The sequence below is a fragment of the Nelusetta ayraudi genome, unplaced genomic scaffold (assembly GCF_046127955.1).
Source record: "Nelusetta ayraudi isolate G7.1 ecotype Tasmania unplaced genomic scaffold, CSIRO-AGI_Nayr_v1 ptg000168l, whole genome shotgun sequence".
Lineage (NCBI taxonomy): Eukaryota > Metazoa > Chordata > Actinopteri > Tetraodontiformes > Monacanthidae > Nelusetta > Nelusetta ayraudi.
In genome coordinates, this window is record NW_027466218.1 from 3,763,682 (window position 1) to 3,778,122 (window position 14,441).

At 46.3% G+C, this 14,441-nt stretch overlaps 2 protein-coding genes across 2 annotated transcripts; one reads left to right on the forward strand and one right to left on the reverse strand.

The window, feature by feature from the left end:
• Positions 1-195: 195 nt before the first annotated feature.
• LOC142880397 (cadherin-like protein 26) lies at positions 196-8,788 on the forward strand. Its single transcript, XM_076014289.1, has 16 exons — positions 196-338; positions 1,113-1,232; positions 1,395-1,544; positions 2,021-2,162; positions 2,261-2,424; positions 2,965-3,096; positions 4,744-4,926; positions 5,496-5,803; positions 5,882-6,024; positions 6,594-7,040; positions 7,555-7,676; positions 7,805-7,909; positions 8,107-8,172; positions 8,260-8,304; positions 8,379-8,441; positions 8,523-8,788. The coding sequence occupies exons 1-16, from the start codon at positions 318-320 to the stop codon at positions 8,730-8,732; spliced, it is 2,421 nt and encodes an 806-aa protein (XP_075870404.1). The 5' UTR covers positions 196-317; the 3' UTR covers positions 8,733-8,788.
• Positions 8,789-8,852: 64 nt separating this feature from the next.
• Positions 8,853-11,247, reverse strand: LOC142880398 (protein LSM14 homolog B-like). Its single transcript, XM_076014290.1, has 8 exons — positions 11,043-11,247; positions 10,666-10,829; positions 10,450-10,579; positions 10,178-10,363; positions 9,964-10,041; positions 9,685-9,825; positions 9,466-9,595; positions 8,853-9,386 (listed from the first exon to the last, which is right to left on the reverse strand). Exons 1-8 carry the CDS (start codon positions 11,167-11,169, stop codon positions 9,260-9,262), a joined length of 1,083 nt encoding a protein of 360 aa, XP_075870405.1. The 5' UTR covers positions 11,170-11,247; the 3' UTR covers positions 8,853-9,259.
• Positions 11,248-14,441: the final 3,194 nt, after the last annotated feature.

Consider the following 14,441-nt stretch of genomic DNA (forward strand, 5'->3'; position numbering starts at 1 on the left):
ATCCCAAACACTGAGGTAGGCAGGTTAGTTGTTCACAGAAAGAAATAAAACAGTTCATGAACTATTCAGCCAATGCAGAGCAATGTCAATCAAGTAGTAAAACATCACACCACAAACGAGTGATGTGTTACAACAAAGTCGGTCAGAACACACCACTCACACACACACACACACACAACAATTACACACACTGTAATTACTGTATGTGGGTGTTTGTAGAGCAGTGAGGCAGGACCTTCCCTCCTCCTCTCTTCAGATGCCATCAGAGCCAGTCACTGACAGTCTGGACTGCTGGATTTACGGACAGAGAAGGTATCATGCTGCGCTTCCTCCTCCTGGTACGTAGAAACAACAAATAAGGAAAAAAGAAAAACGTTTAATTTGTGATTTATTACTGCTACGAGGCCATACTTACAGAGAAGCGATCTAAGCGGCTGTTTGATGAAGTACACGGGTGCAGGCCTCCCCCTAAATAATCTTTTGTAACAAATTGCTGTAAAAAAAAAAAAAAGGCTACATTTTTGAACGGTATAATGGTAAATTCAGTGTGATATTGTCAATATTATGGTAAGGATGAGAATATATATTAACAATTTACACTTAATTTACAGTAATATTTACTATGTCATACTGTCATCTACAATGACACTGTAAGAAAGTAATTCTATATATGCATATGTGTATATAGTTGTGTGTGACACACACACATATATAGTCATATTTATATTTTTATATTTTTTCCTTTAGATAATTTTCTTTGCAATTTTTCTTTAACGAAAACTGCCGCTCTCACCGGGCATCATCGTGATCATGTCTGTGCAGTTGATGCTGACATGTGGGTAAAACATCACTATGTGCTGGAAGTCTATCAGTTACATCAGCAGTTATCAGGATCAGCGTGATGACAGAAAAATAGGTTGAAAAAAACAAAAAAACAACACTCCTACCAGGTGACCAACCAGAAATTTGTCAGCTGATTTCGAACAGAACTGCTTGACTGGCTTTGACAGGCGCCACTCGCAGGAACAAACACTCCTGTTTCTCTTTGCTTTGCTTTGTTGCGACTCTCGATGTAAAGTTGCGGTTCTGTTTGGCTGCTCTGGACTTTTCAGGTCTGTCTGTGGGGCTCGACAGGTTCCGAGGTGCTGAGTCGTCACAGGAGAGCCTGGATCATTGCGTCCTTCACGGTGGAGGAGGAAGAGCCGGGACCTTTCCCTCACCTGTTGGGCACGGTGAGCAGCAGCGTGTCATCAGATTCCAGCGCAGTTCCACAGAAGAGGGCGGCAGTCACGGGCCGCTGACCCTCTGTTGTTCTACTACGTGCCTGATATTCAAGGAAGCCCGTCTGCTTTTTCAACCTGTCTGAGCCACAGCCTTTCTGTCTTGTGCTCCAGATCAACATCCAAAGGGATGATGGGCTCTCCTACGACATTGTCGGGGAAGGAGTGAATGAGAAACCGCAGGGGCTTCTGTCCTTCGACAAAACAACTGGCGTCTTATACATCAATGGGGCCGTGGACTATGAGGAAAAAAAAAAGATCAAGGTCAGTGGTGGCTGGGGACTTTGCTGTGGAGTTAAAGTTAAAGATGTTCTCAGTTCCCCAGTGTGCTTGCTGTGTCATAAAAATGATCTCAGAACAGTTTTATGTGGACTGCTGTGGGAACATTGTTGATACCATGTCCTAGTCTACAGCTATGAAATGGACCAAATTAAAAAGAGTTTGAATGTTTTATTTTTTTTTTTGCCATAGAGCAGTATGTAAAATTCATCTTATTAGGTTGGAGAAAAAAAAAAAATACATTTGCAAAACTATGACATCTGGTGGTGAAATTATGTCATACAGAGCCCATTTGAAAAAAAAAATTCTTGCCAATGAAGAAAGATGTTACGATGCTTACGGTCAGGTTTGCATATTCAGTTTAAATCCTCTAATATTATGGTCACAAATCCAAATCCCACAGCCACTTTATAGTCATTCAGATTTTACTGATTTTCTTCTGCCACGTTTTCAATCTGCAGCTGTGGCTGGAGTCCAGGAGAGCAGATCTATCCCTTGAAAGCAAGCTGAGGGTCGAAGTCATTGTTCAAGACATCAACGACAACCCGCCAACTTTCGAGAAGACCGTGCACGTCATCAATGTTGAGGAGGAACAAACACAAGGTGTGACAGATCTCATGAGCCACACTTCTTTCTCTTAATATCTTATGATATTAACACAGCTACTTCTTTTTTTCACGAACAATGTCTTTTTACGACAGGGTCGAGTCTCCTGACAGTGTTCGCCACCGACGCAGATCAGAGCGGGACGCCAAACTCGACCTTTGACTACAAAATCAAGTCGGTGTCTCCGAACCCTCCCGACATCGAGTTTTACATCGACAGATCTGGAAACATCTCCTTTAAAGGATGCCTGGATTATGAGGTGAACAATGTGACGTGAGATGTCTGTGCAAGTATGTAGACGTGCAGTCTGGCCGCCTGCAGCACCATCTAATTACATGTGTGTAACTGCACACAGGTGAACTGAAAGGCCCTCAGGGGAAAAACATAAAGAAAACATATGATGACTCAACACTCCAAAGGTCACACATTATACACACCCCACCTTTCCAATGTTCTCCAACAATGGTCTCCACCATGTCAATGACCTTCATCTGCCCCCGACTTATGTTGTTTGTGCCACTTTTCAAAAAGTTCACGCCAAACAAAAGAGTTATGGTACTCACTAAGATGCCAATCATCTTCCCAAGAGGCACAAGGGCCAACAAAACATTGGTTTTAGCAGCAGGAAGCTAAAATCCAGGTGGCTTTGAACAGAACTGTTTTTCTGGAGATCTACAGCGTTTAGCCAATGGTGCGAAAACCAGACAGTGTGTATCGTGCAGGACCTTTGAATTAAAAATACATTTTATTTTTACACAAAAATTGAAGTTGCTATTCATCTCTAACTGGCTGAATGAAGGTGACGGACAAGTTCACAGTGGTGGTGGAGGCCACGGACCGCGGCGAGGTGGTGAAGTTGTCCAGTTCAACCACCGTCATCATCAACATCCAGGATGGCAACAACAACCTCCCAACCATCAGCAGACAGACGGTAGGTGTGACGGCCGCCGCCGTTGGACACAGTTCCTGTAGACCACCTGTAGGTCTGTCTCACATGTCCAGCAGGGAAAGAGTGTATAGAAACCATGGATAAAAGTGAAAAGTGAAAATCCTCCAGCTGAAGGGAAATTCCAAAGGGATTGTAGGAGTAGTGAAATAATGTTTTCCATTAGAGTTTCGTAAAATGTAGAAGGAAGATTTCAACGTGCAAATCCAACTTACTCCAAATGCAAGATGTAAGAGTTCCAATGTTTCACGAAGACTTGTAAAAAAAATTGCATGCCTATTTGCGAGCAGATTTAGCTCCATGAGCCGTTGGCAGGCTGTATAAATCAATAGAGCCGCGCGAGGAAAGACTCATAAACGGCCGTATTAGTCTTCAAGTGTGTGAGGACTTGAAGTGCAAACAGCGACCTCGGCGGAGAGCACAGTCACACAGTGGAGCCGGCCATCCGTTCTCAGCCTCGACAGGCCTATGAGTGGGCTGGTTGCACAGCTGCCGTGAGAAATACAGGCGGACAATAGTCCCAGTCAGATATACACTTCCAGCAGTACATGCAGCAGCGGGACCCTCCTCCTGGTGGAATGTGACATTAATATACCTGCCTGGTTTCCTGCTGCGTTTTGTCAACACGTCTTTGATGCTTGGCAACCAAATGTGACGTTCCTGTCACAGTTCGGTGGCAACTCGGTATCACTGCAAGTGCGGAGTGAGGGCGTGGTGACGCTGTGGCGCTGGGATGAAACCAGAGAGGCAACATTCAGCGTCTGTTTTCATCTGCCAAAGCATTTCGGTGGTTGCCGCCAAAACAACCGCACTGAGGGGGTTGATATCAGCAGGGACCGTTTTGTGGAGTTGATTCTGTTGATTTCCAGCGAAAAGTGCCCGATAACATCAAGCAATGACGGGCGGTGACTGGCAGAGGCCCAGATGACCCCACACTGCTCGACTGGTCCTGTTTGGGCGTTCTCAACAAATATGCGGCCATGTAAAAATACTCTGGTTCCAAAATAAGGTCATATCACGTACAAAACAGATATGATTCACAATTGGACATTGCAATTATGAAACTGTTGCAATTTCAGCCCACAGTTGCCATTCTATCAAACCAGCTGTTGAATTTCAGGATGACATTTTTTATTTTTTTTTATTTTACTCTATTAGTTCAAGTCTTTGTATGCCTGGTTCCAGCTGCGGAGCCTCATCATCATCATCATCGTCATCATCATCATCATCATCATCATCATCGTCATCATCATCATCATCGTCATAACAGAAAGATTTTCAGAAGATATCATATTAAGCCCTGTGTTTACATCCTCACTATTAGTTTCTTACTTAATTCAATGCTCAATGCTTTGTTGGGCAGGGAGCGCACACACACAAGAGCACAGAATCACCATCTGGCTCAGCTGTTGTGACCAGGAGTGGGGGCTTTGGTGTCCTTTGTGACATCACAAAGGGTTGATATTGTGGACTGTGTTTCCAGGGTAGGTTTTCTGAGAAGAGGAGCAACATTTTTTTTCTTTATTTCAGGGACTTTCAGTGGCAGATTACTGCGGAAGTCACATCAGTGAATTAGTGAATTTTTTCTCCAGTTTTCCTCCAACCTTTGCCCTCCTCCTTCTTGAAATTCAGGGCTCTGGCAAAGTGAAGGAGCGCGAGGTGGGGACGTCCCCTCTGCGGCTGCAGGTGACCGACAGGGACACTCCCCACACGCCGGCGTGGAGGGCCAAGTACACCGTGCACGGCGCCGCCGCCGGCCACTTCCAGGTGGAGACGGACGGCGAGAGCAACGACGGAATCCTGACCGTGGTGAAGGTGAGGGCTGCTCGTCTTCATGTCGCAGAGACAACCGTGAGTTGCACGTTACGTGTGATTTACGACGTGCACGCCCGCCTGTCAGCCCCTGTCAGCCCTGACTGCTCACTTCTAAACACACAGCGTCAATCACTGTGCTGCTCTTTCAGTCAGAGGCTTCGATGATGGATCAGTGGGACAACAGAGAAAGTTTTCTCTCACTTTTATATTCCAAAGATACACTGTCAAAAGTGAACTGCATTATAAACTCATTTGTACCCGTGTGTCAGATTTTTTTTAAAGTCTGTTGAGGCCAGAAGGTAGGAATGTTTTCCCAACATGCATCACAGTCACGCAGCTTGTTTTATTTTCCTTTAGTTGCTGGTTATGATGTTGTGAATAGTTTTTCTAATCATCTTGATTTATCTCTAGTCACTGGATGCACTTTAGTCTACAGCAAATTACCCCAACGGAACCATAAACTACATTCTATTATGTATAGTCGTCTTGCATATAGTTACTCCATCGTATTCGTCATTGCATTTTTTACAGGTGAGGTTTGCGATTGAAACAAACTTTTCCGTCTGCAGCCTTTAGACTTTGAGGACATGGCGCAGCTGCAGTTGTCCATCTCTGTGGAGAACGAGGTGCCGTACTTCTCCTGCAAAGTGTTGGAGAAAACCTCTCGGGGCCTTTGGAAAATCGCCAGCGGCAGGAGCTCGGCCGAGGGCTCGCTGCGCTCCGTCCAAGTCGCCGTCGCCGTGGAGGACGTCAACGACCCGCCGGAGTTCAGCTGGGCCGTCAAGGACATGGCCGTGGAGGAGAACTCGGCCATCGGAACCCTGGTGGAGACAGTGACGGCCGTGGATCACGACTCCAACCACGCCAGAGAGTTTGTGTGAGTCAAAAAGAAGAGAGAGAAAAAAATGTCACACCTGGCTGCCGTCGTGGTGAAGCACTTTGTTTGCTCCCGCAGGTACAAGGTGGGTTACGACCCCGCCGGCTGGCTGGCAGTCGACCCCAAAACTGGTAACGTCACCACAGTCAAGAGTCCTGACAGAGAGTCGCCGCACGTTGTCGACGGCGTCTACGCTGTCATTCTGCTCGCTGTTGATAATGGTGAGGCTCCGCCCTCAGACCTAGATGTGTCTAGGAGTTTTTTCAAAGGTTTATTTGTTGTCCTTTTGGAAGTTGATCCATACATTTCTAAAAAAACAAACAACTAACCGTCACATTTGCCAAATGTAATTTTTTTTTGTTGGCTGGTTTGGTCGACATGGAAGACCGGTTGTCCCTAATTTTTGGCAGAATTTTTTTCTGTATCAGCCCTCCACGATCCTGAGGAGATATAGATTGGAGCTATAGAAATATGAATTAATGATTGAATTTATACAGGAGGTTATCTTTGGTTGCAAAGTCCACCCTTTAACCTGGTTGTCAGCACAATGACAACCAGGTTGATGGCTGAGATCCAGGACATCAAGATTCTCTCCAGATAGTCTTTAACTTCGGACTGCCAAAAAACTTTTATTATTATTATTTATTTTTTTTTACAGTGTGTTGTTGATGTTTAGGCTGCCTCGACCTCAACATTTCCAGTAATTCAAATACAGGTCCACTTCAGAAAAAGCAGAATGTCTCTTTCAAACCTCACCAGTCGGCTCATGTTGTCGCCCTGTGTGGGGCAGGTCTACCTCCCATGACGGGATCCACCACGCTGAACCTCCACGTGAGCGACTTCAACGACAACCTGCCCCGGCCCGTCGTCGACACGGTGGCCATGTGTTTGTCCGACGTCCCGACCACGGCCAACATCTCGACCTTTGACCTGGACGGCGAGCTGTTCGGGGGGCCGTTCTCCTACGAGCTGCTGGGAGACGTCGCCGGGAGGTGGAGACTGGACCCGGCCGCAGGTTTCTCGGCAGGCCTGGTGAAGGAGCCTGACGTGTATGCAGGGCGGCACCAGGTCAAGCTCAAGATCTACGACTTGCAGGGGGTATCTGCCGTTTACAAGATCAGCGTGATGGTGTGCGACTGCTCGGTGAGCGGCAGCTGCCTGAGCCGCAGGGCGAGCGGCACCCGGGCCTCCTTCAGCACCGTCGGCATCGTCATTGCTGCTCTGCTTCTCCCCCTGGGTAAGAAAATCAGCTGGAGCTCACACTTTGGTATACAGCTGCTGAGGAACCTTGAACATTTTCTCAAATTTTATTCATCCAAAGTAAGTTAAAATAAAACTAAGCCACAAACATAGTTTAGCAGAGTTCTGTGTCTGATGCAGGTCCATCACTGATTGTTGTCTCACGACGAAACAGTTCTGGACACAAAAGGCGACTCTCTGGATTTAGGGTTATAGCCAGCGTAATTTTAGCTGACGATACTATTAGTTTGGATCAGTTTTCATGCTCTTTGCATGTGTTTTCTGAAATTGCTGCCAATTGGTAGAGGCAGCTGCTTCTCGCTATTTACAATGGGGGTAGGGCGGCTGTTCCAGTGGGCGTGGGAGAAAAACCCTAGAAAAACAAACAAAACAGCTAGAGCTTCACGGACCAATTTCTTTTATCACCTCATATCTGGCAATGATAAATACCAAGTATCGCGCCTTTCAAAGATCTACAAGTTCCGTCAAGTGTCCTGTTGTATCGTCGACAGTCCTGCTCCTCCTGGTCGTCTCCATCTCCTGCAAGGAAGAGTTCACCCCACTGCATGATGGTGTCGACAAAGTGGAATTCCTGCTCCGATTCAACACGGAGGAACCAGGCACCGACTGCGAGGTCCGTACTCAGGCTCAAAGAAACATCAAAAGGAAGGCGGCAAACATTTACAAACCATTTGCATATTTTCCATTGGTTTGATTGTCATCTGCAAGTGTGTGTGTGTTTGTGTGTCGTTTCTATCGAAGATACCAGACAGTCTCCGGGTGCTGTCTGCTGAGAGAAAACGCCGCAACTCGTCTCTGGGGAACAGTCAGTACAAAGGAATGCAACAAGGACAACTAGCAACAGAGGTGTGGAGGAAAAAAAAATATTTCAGAAAGCCACGTAACGTCTGTTAGCATGTTGTTTTCCTTTCCGCTGGTGCGCATCCTGACGTAGGATTGTGGTCTGTTGATGAAGCAATTCATCACAAACCAAATATAGTGAATGAATGCATCTTGTCCTCAAATCACATTGCATTTCACTGGGTCTCAACTCCACCCAATAGGGCGTTGGGAGAATCTCAGCCCACGCAAAGAAAGAAGACGTGTCCTACCTGTTCAGCATGGACCAGGTGATGGCCTTTCAAAACTGGGCTCCTGCACACATTTATCTCAGCGTTTCCTCAGTCTCACAATAGTTTTTTTTTTTTTTCTCCAAGACTAACCGGAATATCCAGTCCGAAACCTACATGGGGAGCCATCAGGTACAACATGATCTTTGTCAAACACATTTGGAGGCGTGAATATAAAAATAAGACATTCTTCTCCGTGTCGTCAGGCACAGATTGAGGATTTAAGTCACAGCATGAGGTTCAGGGCTCTGCGGGTCCTGCTGCAACAGGTTGGTGGTACATTTCCTGCACATCTTTCCTTCTCTCTTGAGTGACATGTGTAACACAACTACGGCCATGTTCTCCTGCAGAAGCTCCACTCCATCCAGGGCGCCGAGGAAGACCTGCAGGAGGACTGGCTGTGCTGCTACACCGACGAGGGCGAGCTGGACAAGCACTGCGAGCTGGACCGCATCACCATCCCAGACAATGACGACGACTCTTTGCAGCGAGCGCTGACAGACTTGGGGCCTGCCTTCATCGCACTAGCCTCCATAAGCAAAGCACCACACACTCTATAGTTTTTCTCTCCAAGTTTCTACATTTGGTGGGTTTAAATAAAAAGAAAAAAAAAGTTTGAATTTAAACATTTGAAAATGTTAGCTGGATCTCATTCAGTGTAGCACCAGAAACTGCACCCATTTCTGTTAATCATATTATTTAATAGCAACTGTTAAAGACCTCCGGAGTTTCCAATTGACAAAAAAACAGAAAAGCAAAAATAATTACAGCTGCTTCACATTCGGACAATTAAGCAGAAAACAATTCAATATTCTTTTTTCCCCAAAACAAACAGAAATCAACTAAATCATGCATCACAGCTTTAGTTTAAAAGAAATTGCTCCCCCAATTCATTTATCAACTGAGGGTTCCAAGCACAGCTCAATAAATGCCTGTTCAGTTCAGAAAAAAAACAAAAGCAAAAACTTCATGTGCCACAATTGTGGAAATACAGAGGTACTTTTCCTTTTAAATAAGTAGAAAACTACAATATTTACAGAAAATAGTAAACAAAAAGAAATTCCTTAACACTCTTCCGCTGCCAACTTTAGGAAGAGGTCACGGGGCCTTGACCTCCACGTCCTCGGCCCCTGAATCCTCGGCCTCGCAGGAAACGACCTGGCACTCCGAAGGTTTCCATGTTCAGCTTTTTCTCCTCTGCCCAGGTGGTTCTCCTGCAGGGGACAAAATAAATATGTTCAATACCATTAAGAACCTACTGAAAGTTCTAATGAGTGCAGAACCTTCCCTCACCTGGGTTTCAGGTCTGATGAGATGTTATCAAAGAAGCATTTGGCTTTGTTGTAGTATTTGTCGCCCAGGTTTTCGTCCTCCTGGACAGTCTGGCTGTTCTGGGCCTCCCATGATTCCACCTTGTCAGCAGCTGCAAATCACACGACACACACACTTCCATGGAGCAGCGTTACTTTGCCTCCATCCAGCCCCAACTGACAGACGGCCTTTCAAACATGCCTGAGGTTTCCTTTGTAATGTCATCTTTGAACTGTGCGTTTGCAGTCTCAAAGTCAAAATCGGACTCAAACTGCAAGGTGGTGGCCTTGGAGTTTTTCACCAGGAGTTGACCTCGGCTTCTGTTCCTGGACCTGCGGCTGCCTGAGAAAATTAATTTCTTTGTTTAAACATGGATGTGTCCCTCCAGCTGTGCGGTGAACACAAAGACAGGGACCAAACACTGTGCTGTTGTATTCTAACAAACGAGTCCAAATGTGCAACAATTCTTAAAAGCAATACCTTGTTTTGGCTTTTGCTTCTGGTTCGTAGTGCCTTGGCTCTGAGTCTTGCCCGCACTCGGCTGTGATGAAGTTCGTCCTGCATGTAAAATACAGTTTCTAAATACAGTCTGTCGCCGAGATGTGGTGCTGTGTGGTTTCTTTTATAGACTTAAACCAAGACAGAAAAAGGGGATGGATGAATTTCTGGGCAAATCAAAGCCGAGGCAACCCACCGGTGGGCATGTTCTCCTTCTGAACCTGGGCACCTCCGCGGGCCGAGCGCTGGGTTGGCTGGACAGGCTGCCGGCCCTGCACTTGCGTTGAACCGCCTCCTTTTCTCTGGGCAGCGGCAGCCAGAGGTGCCGTCTGGACGGCCTGCTCCACCATGGGAACTCTCCTGTGAGGGATTCCGTGAAGCCCTGATGGTGTGCAGGAGAGACACGGTGAGGAGGGCGCAGCTACGGATAAAATGGAAGCAACATGACAGAAATTATATCCATTTTACCATAGCCCAGTGCTGCATTGTACTGCTGGCTGAGAAGGGAGGACGCAGCCCGCTGGTTGTAGGTGTGCATCATGTCTCTGTAGGGGCTCCAGCGTGGGTGGTATCCAGCAGAGGAGCTGCCCAGGGACGACTTGGAGAATAATTAGAGAATGTTAACAAAAACTCAAAATCTACCAAAATGAGAGGCAAACTCCACCATGAGGCGCTAACACGCACTTGGACAATAGCAGGGTCACAGGGGAGGCCATGTTGGGATTTGGGTGGCTCAGACACAGTGATGTCTTTGATGTCACTTCCTCTGAAGATGATGTAATCGTAGATTTCATCTTTGGAAGGCACAGGTCTGTCTGTGTGTCTGTCCTCTGTTCCATAGGATTTAACTGTTGGGGTTGGGGAAAAACAGGCCATTCATTTATTTCACTAAAGCAAAGTTGTTGTTTTTTTTGTTTTTTTTTTTAATGGCAATGTTTTCATTAATATATTTATATATAACATTTTTGTATACGTTATTTCTTAGGTTAATGACAATAACCAGAGCAAAGAGTTGTTCATATGACAAAATATAGCCGTCACCTCATGGTCTAGAAACCCACCTTTGGCCAAAGCAACCGTGGACCTGTCAGTATCGACAGAGGACAAAATTCCCTGGTAGCGAATCTGCGCCTTGGATATCAAACTTATTTTGCTGCCAATGTACGGGGTTCCTCCTCCGGCGCTCATGCTCGCGTCGAGAGACGTCCTGAGAAGTATTAAACTGAGGGAAGAAAGAAGACGCAGCGACTCAGTTCCACAGGCTGAAAACACAAGGCGCAAATCAAGACACCAGCAACGTGCGCAATCAGCAGCCACCTGCGCGCTTTATAGGATCGGCGGTGACGCGTCGCCTGGCCGCAGGGCTCACCTGCGCGTCCGGTAGGGGTTGGTTTCATTTGCTGTCCGGCGCACACCGAAAATATATATATTAAAAAACAAAACAAAACAAAAAAAAAAAACAAAACAAAACAAAACAAAAAAAACATCAACAACCCAGACTGACTAACCAAGCCGACACATGCTAACATCATCCAGTTGGTCCAAAGTTAAACCGAATCAATTGGTCTTCTAAGATAAAAATGCAGCAAAATGTGTTTTTAAAAACAACAACATCTGTTATATTGACAGTGATTAACAGTTCAGTGTAGGGTTCTATGGGTATTCTGACGTGAATAGCAATCATTAGTCATAATTGATTTCAACGAGACAAAATATAATTTACGTTCGCATTGTGTTCTCCCATTTTCTTTCAAGTCGGGGCCTGCGGGTATTTTCCACCCGCGGTCGTCTGCGTGAGAACGGTTTAACCGCACTTTGAATCCTATTAGTGCTGACAAGTGTACAACGTTTCCTGTGTGCGGTGAGGAGGAGGGAGGGGACGACGCTCTCGGATCGGATTTGTCTTTTCACAGCAGCTTCAACTTCAGTGAAACCATGTTTATCGCGAGACTGAGTTCTGATTCTGTGACAATGTGTCCGTTTGGTCGCCGCCAAACCGTGACAATCACTCCAACAATGCATCGGCGACACCGTTTTGGAGTAAGTAAGCGTAAAGCAGGTCCAAACAGCCAATCACAGCTTCACTTGGGTCCTCGCACCGTAAGCCTGCAACAGACTGTTGTGCGCATGCGCACCTCGCTCACTTGGGCGCCCTCACGGCTGTGCGCTTCCTGTGTTCACTGAGAACTTGTCAAGGACCTGCTGGTGAGTGAGCTGCTGGCTGCATGCAGTGCCACTTAAAAGAGAGAGAGAGAAAGAGAGAGAGAGAGAGAGAGAGAGAGAGAGAGAGAGAGAGAGAGAGAGAGAGAGAGAGACCTTTCATGGTGGGGATCCTCCTGCTCCCAGTCACAATTGTCACCCTCAGCCATGATGTTGCAGTAGGAGGAGTTTTTAATGCACGTCTAAGAAAAATATTTAGACCTGGCAGAGAATCATTTGTTGCGTTTGTGTGTGTGTGTGTGTGTGTGTGTGTGTGTGTGTGTGTGTGTGTGTGTGTGTGTGTGTGTGTGAGATCAGAGAAGCCTCGCAGCCCTACAGCAGCTCATCCCAGACTCGACAGCCTTCAATCCAGCGGTGTCAGCTCCAGCTCCAGCCTCCCTCGGCTCCAGCCTCCTCCAACCCACTCAGCTGCAGCGCGGTGGTCCCGAGAAGCCCCACCTGCCAGCTCTCTGCTTCAGCCAGCAGACCCCCGCTGCAGTGAGCAGCGACCGAACCAGGGCCGACCTCACTGGTAAACACGGATTTATGTTTGAGCTGAAGGGGGCTCGTGATCTAGCGTTTCTCAGATGTGAAGCAGCCTCGCTTGGTTAATTATTCAAAAACCTCTCCTTCTGTGCTTTAAGTGGGTACTTGAACTCACTTGAAAACATTCAGTCCATAATTCAAAAATCTGTTTCATCCAGGACTCTAGTGGAGCTGCCACATATCATTGATGATGAAAAAGTAATCATATTAGACATAAATATAAACATCATATTTAGTCCCCTGTTTACAGCCACCTGCTAAAACGCTGGGTTTTAGCTTCCTCTAAAAATTGATATTATGATGGGCTCACATAGAAAGTCAAGGGTGGGTTTTTCTTGTACACTCCTGTAATCCTGGAATGCTCCTTCCTTTTTTTGAGTTGGTGCTGTAACACCGCCACCTGTTGACAGGAGGATGACAATCACGAGCAGAGCTCCGACGTCCACGCACAGCTCAAGTTCTTTGAGCAGCTGGACCAGATGGAGAATCAACGGAAGGAGGAGCAGGAGTGAGAGTTCCTCCTCAAGGCAGCTTTAGGTAGCGTGACGTTGACACCAGACAGTCTGAAGGTGTTCTGTCGTCTTTCCGGTATGAAGCTAATCAGGATTGATCATGTTCTGCTGATACTCTCCCCTCCGGAGGCCCAGTGCTCCGAACATAGTTTGACCTCAGGCTATGCACATATTCTTTTATTTTTCCAAAACTGAATCCACTGAGCCCACTGTTTGCAGCGTCCTGCAAAAAGTGATGCTTTCCTGGACCCTCCGCTCATCTGGAAGAGGACAAAAATGGGGGGCTCGAATAGTTATCGGAACCTTTGTTAAGAGCAGATTCTGAGAAGTGTGTGTGTGTGTGTGTGTGTGTGTGTGTGTGTGTGTGTGTGTGTGTGTGTGTGTGTGTGTGTTAGTGCACACTTTCTGAGAAGTGGAGAAAACTATAAATATATGAAAAAAAAAATATGTTTTTAATTTTTGTGAAGCACCGTGACAGGCAGGGCTGCAGTTTAAGATTGATAAATAAATAAATAAAAAAAAGACAGTACAGATCGACCTTGTTCTGCATCAAACAAGTTTACTTTGTATCATGCTAAACTGCAGTGGTGGGGGAAAAATGCAAAACACTGAATAAATTCTCATTTGGGTACTTGGAACTCATTAATGATGCATGGATTCGTAATTGGACATAAAAGAATATAATAAGCAGGTTTTGTAATTAGCAAGTGCAAAACACACCATTTAAAGAGGGAGAAAACAGCAAAACATTTCTCGACAGTTTCGTGTTGTCATCAGGTTATTAAATATGGACGACGAGGGAGCGAGACTCAGCAGAGTTTTCCCCCGTATAATTTTGTGTCTTAGATATTCAGGCGTAATGAGCTCATTTTCATCCCCTGCCAGCATCTCTCGTCCGACACAGACCGCCTTTGATCCTTCCTCCTCCGACATCACTTATTAATGTGTCTCGCTTTCGGCCCTGCAGTCTCGAGCTTGGCAGGAGGATCCCGAGCAGCTGCGTCTCAAACACAAGGCAAAAGAGGTTGGTGAGAATGGAGGACAACCTGCCGCTGGCTCTGCACCTTGGTTGGACCCCTGTGTCCTTGATTGTCTCAGTCTGAACGTGTGTGTGTGTGTCTGTGTGTGTGTGTGTGTGTGTGTGTGTGTGTGTGTGTGTGTGTGTGTGTGTGTGTGTGTGTGTGTGTGCGCAGATGCAGCAGC

Excerpts from the sequence above, each read along its gene's own strand:
- LOC142880397 (XM_076014289.1), top strand. The coding sequence starts at position 318 with ATGCTGCGCTTCCTCCTCCTG. Across the intron at positions 339-1,112 it reads TGCTGCGCTTCCTCCTCCTG|GTCTGTCTGTGGGGCTCGAC; the intron begins GTACGTAGAAAC and ends TGGACTTTTCAG. Across the intron at positions 7,910-8,106 it reads AAGGACAACTAGCAACAGAG|GGCGTTGGGAGAATCTCAGC; the intron begins GTGTGGAGGAAA and ends TCCACCCAATAG.
- LOC142880398 (XM_076014290.1), bottom strand. The coding sequence starts at position 11,169 with ATGAGCGCCGGAGGAGGAACCCCGTACATTGGCAGCAAAATAAGTTTG. Across the intron at positions 10,580-10,665 it reads GTGACCCTGCTATTGTCCAA|TCGTCCCTGGGCAGCTCCTC; the intron begins GTGCGTGTTAGC and ends TTATTCTCCAAG. Across the intron at positions 10,364-10,449 it reads CAATGCAGCACTGGGCTATG|GGCTTCACGGAATCCCTCAC; the intron begins GTAAAATGGATA and ends GCACACCATCAG.